The 6,087-nt window shown below is 42.4% G+C and overlaps 1 protein-coding gene across 1 annotated transcript; it reads right to left on the minus strand.

The window, feature by feature from the left end:
- Nucleotides 1–2,724: 2,724 nt before the first annotated feature.
- Nucleotides 2,725–5,664, minus strand: SLITRK3 (SLIT and NTRK like family member 3). The gene has a single exon (XM_057740312.1). It carries the CDS (start codon nt 5,662–5,664, stop codon nt 2,725–2,727), a length of 2,940 nt encoding a protein of 979 aa, XP_057596295.1.
- Between the last annotated feature and the right edge of the window lie 423 nt (nt 5,665–6,087).

The following is a 6,087-nucleotide window of genomic DNA, read 5'->3' on the forward strand; positions in this document are numbered from 1 at the left end:
ACTAGTTTAGAGGGACTTCATAAATCTGATATTAAAACACTTCAAGGTCAATACTAACTTCCTGTGCCTTAAAAAAAGACTTCAGGTGACAGATGGAGAGATGATTTGAAAGAACAAGAAAAGTGAGATAACTATGAAAAAGGTGACTTATGGGAAAGTAAAAAGAAAAGAAGAAACAAAGAAGAATGACACCTATTTAATAGTGGATCTGATCCTCTTGCATAAAAAGAGCTGCATTTCAGTATTGTATATAGAGAAATAGTGAATCATGTCCATGGGCTTTTCTTCATTTGAACTAATTCCAAAATATACTTCAAATAATGGAGGACAAAAGTTTTAGGTATAATGTACTGAATGCAAGGTAGCCCTGAAAAGTTGCATTTTATATTGATATACTTCTGTATTTTATTTAATGCATATCTATATTGTTATCTGTATGTAATTATTGAGATATGTAAATATGTTATTCTAGGCATTCATGGGGCTTTTTTTCTTCTTTTTAAGTACAATGCCTTAGTTTTATATCAGTTACGGAGCTTTCGAAGCCTCTGGTCTCCTTTTTATGGAAAAAAAATGTGATGTAAGGCATCAGTGACTTGTAGTGAATTACATTCAAAGCATAATGATAATTTCTACTAAGGGCAGCTTGAGGAAACACCAGCAGAGTACACTGGCCTCACTGCACAATTCTGCAGCTACAGGGTCTATGAATTGCTGGAGCTCTGCTGTCCTCTACTGGCCTGATGAGATAAGTGCCTGCCTCACAGCTCTTGAGTTTCTTAGTATTAGTTTAGTTTCCTCCACAGACAAGATACTGGCACCTTAAAAATCCGATTTTCTTTGGTTTCACTCACATGTAAATGGATCATAACTTGGATTATTGTCAGATTAACTTTGCAACATCATTTTAGTGTCACACAGAAAGAAAAACTCATTCAGCATCCTGTCTTAGTTCAAGCATGTTTGGGGCCGGTTGCAGTAAGTGGTTGGAAAAAACAGTAGCTTGAAGATAACAGTGACAACTGTCACAGATAACAGAATCCTGACAGTCAGATTGGCTCCAAGGCCTTATATTTTGATTGGTTGGGGTGTGTGTGTGTAAGTACTTTTAGTGCACATTTTTAAAAAGTATAGCAATTTTACTTTCCTTTTCCTTTATGTCTTTAAGTAACATACAATTCATGGATCCTTGATCATCTCCTCCTAATTAATCCTCTACTTCTTAGCAATATAGTTACTGTGTTTTCTCCCAATTGCATCCTGCCTAGGAAAAATGATGCATCATTGGAGTACCAAGTTTGAAATTCATAAATTCGAGAGAAAGAAAGTGAACTATATAAATCAGATTTTTTTTATGTCCCATTTGTAATCCTGGTATGGGATGGACATGATGGGTTATAAGATTTATCAACATCACAGTGCATCGAACTTGATAATAAACTAGCTTTCTGAATAAGAAGTAAAAGAAATATTTTTTTTAAATGGGAGCACGAAAGGCATGGCATAGCTGGAGTTTAAGGTTCAAGCTTTGTATCCTCTATATATAATGTATTATGTTTTTCAAAAACTTTTTATTAGGAAAGCTATACCAGACGCATAATCACTATACAATGATTAAACATTACCTTTACAATTTATAATCACTGAAATTACAGAATAAATATATGCACATTTCTTTTGAATCTTTGTGTGTGTGAGAGAAAACATTAAAAGTGCTTCCTACAAAGCTGTTAGTGATATATACCCAGTTGCTTTTTTATATTTTTTATATTATATATATATATATATAAGAAAGTGCAGATGTTCTCCAAAAAATCTTGGCATCAGGATGAAGTGTCACAAAGAAGGTGCTCATCCTAGGTGAGTGCCTCTGGCTGTTAAACCACCAGGCCTCCACTTCAGTAGGCTCCAGCCTAGAAAATGACTTTTCCCAGGGTGGTAGGAGAGATGTTGTGAGCTGTACACTAGGGGTGAAGGGAAGGTGAAGCTATGGAGAAGAGAGGAATGAATTAAACCCGAACTCATTAGATTGGGTTGAATGGGTGTGGGGGGTGTGTGTGTGTATATGTGTGTACCTACACCAGAAGGAAGAGGCTGCAGGTTTAGGGATCTATGTGCAAGGATTCGTGATTTGTGTGTGGGTATGTGTGTGAGAGAAAAACGAGTGAGTGAGAACATTCGAGCAAGACCCGCCCCCTCCCTCCCCATCTTGCAGTTTCCAGGCATGCAGTAAACTGCATTGTTAATACATGTACAGAATCTGTGCCATGATGGGAAGAGGAACGAAAGCTACAAATGTCAATTTGTTTTCCCCCCCCATCAAAACAAAACTACAACTAAAAAAAAAAAAAGTTACTGAAAATAAAAAGACACATTGAATTTTACTTAATTAGGATCAGTACAATGATCCCCAATATACCTTATACATGGCACAGTCAAAGTCTCAAGTTTCAGTATAAAAAAATAATGATAACATTTGCTGGCAAAAGTCTGCGAAGGCACTTCATTGATTAATGATCTGAGTATGGCCCTTCCTCCAAATCACATCTGAGTGGGGAGAGCATACATCTGTATTTTCTAGTTATCATGCGGTTTCAGTCCTTCTCAGGGCAGGGAAGTTTGTGAGAATGGAGTTATTGGGACAGGTGTAAAGGGAGCAAGGGATATATTTCTTTTATTTTTCTTTCCTTTTGAAAAAAGCACTAATTTATTTTTCTTTTTCTGTTAGAACCTATATGTTGTTTTCTCCAGGACTTCGAGGTAATCCGGCTTGGTTTGAAGTTTGGCCCTTAACTCGAGGTAATCACTTTTTTGGGTTTGGTGGTCTGTGAAGCCCTTTCCAGCCGAGAAGAGAAGGGTTTCTTTGAGCCTGGCGTCCTGTTGTAAGTCTGGGTACTGCATGCCAGGAGGGTGGACATGCAGTTCCTTTAACTTGGGTACTGTGCCATAGAGACAGTCCACAAATCCCACTGTGCAGGGGGCTGGTTGTGGCCTCTCTCGGTCTAGTAGCATACTGCCACCACCACAGCCTCCCCCGGGAGGAAACAGCACCACCCCACCATTCTTCTCATGGTGGCGGAACCCAGACAAGTCTCCCCCCGTTCCCGCAACTACCCCTGACACCCCACCAACTGCTGGGTGGTGAGGGTGAGGGTGATGATGATTCATGGTCACTATGGTGTTGAGCTGGGAGCTGGACACTGCCAGGGCCCACTCCTTTTCTTTTTCTAGCAAGGTCCGGTAGTTGCTGTGGTTCTCCTTGGGTGTCTCAGCAAACTGCTCGCTTCCTAAGAGAACGTCCCCCATTCCTGGGGGTTGTGTCCCAGGAGCCCCGCGTTCTGCACTCCCTGCCTCCTGGACTGATGAAACAGCCACCTCCTCCTCCTCACGAGGCTTGTAGATGGGGTTGTTGCACATCTGAGTAACGGGGTGCGGGATGTACTCATATACATGACCCACAGGGGGGGCCTTCTCTGGGGAAGAAATAGTTGGTCGTCCCCCACCTCCACTTCCACCTCCACCACCTCCACCATCCTCAAAAAGCCGATGGCATTGCATCTGGATGCCAGTGAGGTCCACACCTTCCTGCCGCTTGCTTCTAAAGGGCAGCTTCTTCCGGCGCCGTCGGAGGACATAGGCAAAGAGGCCTGCAGCAACAAAGACTGCTGAAAAAAACAGAACCAGCAAGCTGAGAATCAACACAGAAAGTGGCACAGGGCCCCCAGGAGGAGAGAACTCATAAGGTGATGCGCTCGTGGGCCCCCCAGTAAGGTGAGAATCTCCAGGCTGAGCTGGGGATGCTCCAGCTGGTGCCATGTGCAGCATCTCTGGGCAGAGAACTTCCAGCTCTATAGTGCGCACGTCACGGTGGGTGAGATTCTCAGGGCTCCTGCATAGGACATCGCCCACCACACTGACTGAGCTGATGGTTTCGATCCACTGTTTGAAGGGAACCAGGTCACAGGTACAGTCCCAAGGATTCTCATTGAAGTCTATCTGGACAATGGCATTCAAGTGTTCTAGGACACCAGCCACAGGAAGGTAGAGGAAGTAGTTCTTTCTCAAGTTGAGCCGAGCCAGGGAGGTGCCTGCAAAGGCATCTGTTGGCAGGGTTCTCAGCAAGTTATTGTTGAGGAATAGCAGCTTCAAGTTGGGCATGAGGCTGAAGGCTGCAGGCTGGATTTCCCGAATGACATTGAACTCGAAATACAAGTAGTGCAGACTCTGTAAGCCTCGGAACATGCCTGGTGTCAGCTTCTCAATATCATTGCCATTGAGAAAGAGGCTCTTTAGGTTAGGCAGGTTGATGAAGGCCCCATCTTGGACATAAGAAATACGATTGTTCCCCAGATGTAAGAGATCCAAGGAAGAGAAATTCCAGAAATCAGAACGGTATATTTTCTGAATCAGATTGCTACTCAGGTACAGTTTCTTGGCATTCAGTGGCCTTGGAAGAAGTTCAGAAATGTTATTAAATCCTCGCTCTTTGCAGTTGACAGTCAAGCCAAGGTCATTGATGTGCAAATTACAGGTACACCCAGTAGGGCATATGATGGGAATGGGTGGTCTGGTCTGGTAAGGAGCAATGGGAGGTTGGTTTGGACCAGGGTATAAAGCTTGGGATGTAGAGGGTGGCCTTGGTGTTCGAGGCTGTTTGGTGGGTTTGGGCTGTTTATTTGAGGACTTGTACTCAACAGAAGAAGCAGTAAAATGGACAGAGGACAGCATTGAGGAAGGCTTAGTTGGCCATGCATTCTCCTTGCTCGATGACAAGTGGGGAATCCCCAAACTAGCCTCCACCTCAGAGTCAGACAATAAGGGACAGAGTTCTGTCTTCCTGATTTCTCGCAGGTCCTTTCCATGGAAATGGAAAGGAGTCTCGCAGGTGATGTCTCCCACCAGGGCAGTGTAAGGAATGCGTTCCAGCCAACTCTTCAGTTGCACAATTTCACAAGTACAGTTCCAGGGATTTTCTTCCAGCTGGAGCTCCATCAGGCTTCTGCCAATGTGGTCTAGCATTCCTCGGTAAAAAAGAACTTTTAACCTGTTTCCACGTAGGTCCAAGTGGGTTAAGGAGACAGCCTTAAATAAATTGGTTGGAAGCATGGGGATGAGATTATCATTTAAAATCAGAACTCTCAATTTACTTAGGTTCCGAAATGCCCCACTCTCAATGCGTTTAATGACATTGTAATCTGCCTGCAGATATTCCAGACTTTCCAAGCCAAGGAAGGTGTCATTTCTGAAGACGTCTAATTTGTTCTCGTGTAGGTATAGCCTCTTTAAAATCTTAAGACCATTGAAAGCTCCTATTTGTATGTCCTGCAATGCATTGTTCCCAAGGTTTATGGACACAGCATTATTCAGATGAAGAAAACTGTTTGTGTACAATTTCCTCATTGAATTCCTCTGCAGATACAGTTTAAACGGTCTTGACCAGAACTCGGTAATCTGACTAATATTTGTAAATCCTTTGCTGTCACAATGTATATGAAAGAGGCTTTCTTTAACTTCACAGTAGCATGGATCAAAACAGGGCTCATCTATTTCCTCTGAGTCCTCTATCAGGGGAATCGGGGTAGTCCATCCTAAAGCAATTGTGCTTAGAAGAATTATCCACAACATCCTCCCTCTGTGAAGCATCTCAGCTATAGAAGGTTTCATCGTTCGTAGTTGATTACAAAACTGCAACAGAAATAAAGATGCAGATTTTTAGCTTTTAGTCATATGCACTATTCTAATTGACTCCTACATGTGGGCTTTTTAAGAGTGATATAAAAACTTTAGTAATTGTTGAACTGACACTCAAAATGACCTATCAACATGCTTAATGTGTCCTATAGCTTAAAATTAGGAGGCTCTGAAATATTATACTGTAAGAAGACAGTCTCCTGAAACAAGCCATACTTGGTAAAGGGCATATCATGAAGTGAAAAGCAGCCTTCATTGCCTCTTACAACAAGCAAGGAAACTGGCATACAGTGATTCCTTTTAGGAATAGGCAGACTCAGTAATAATGGCAATCATTTGGCCATTACACCTATTTGCCTGTTAAAACTCATATTGATATCAGAGGTGCCTGTTATG

Source organism: Hippopotamus amphibius, chromosome 6 (genome assembly GCF_030028045.1).
Source record: "Hippopotamus amphibius kiboko isolate mHipAmp2 chromosome 6, mHipAmp2.hap2, whole genome shotgun sequence".
Classification (NCBI taxonomy): domain Eukaryota; kingdom Metazoa; phylum Chordata; class Mammalia; order Artiodactyla; family Hippopotamidae; genus Hippopotamus; species Hippopotamus amphibius.

What these genes read in the sequence shown, in the direction of transcription:
- SLITRK3 (XM_057740312.1), bottom strand. Translation starts at nt 5,664, where the DNA reads ATGAAACCTTCTATAGCTGAGATGCTTCACAGAGGGAGGATGTTGTGG.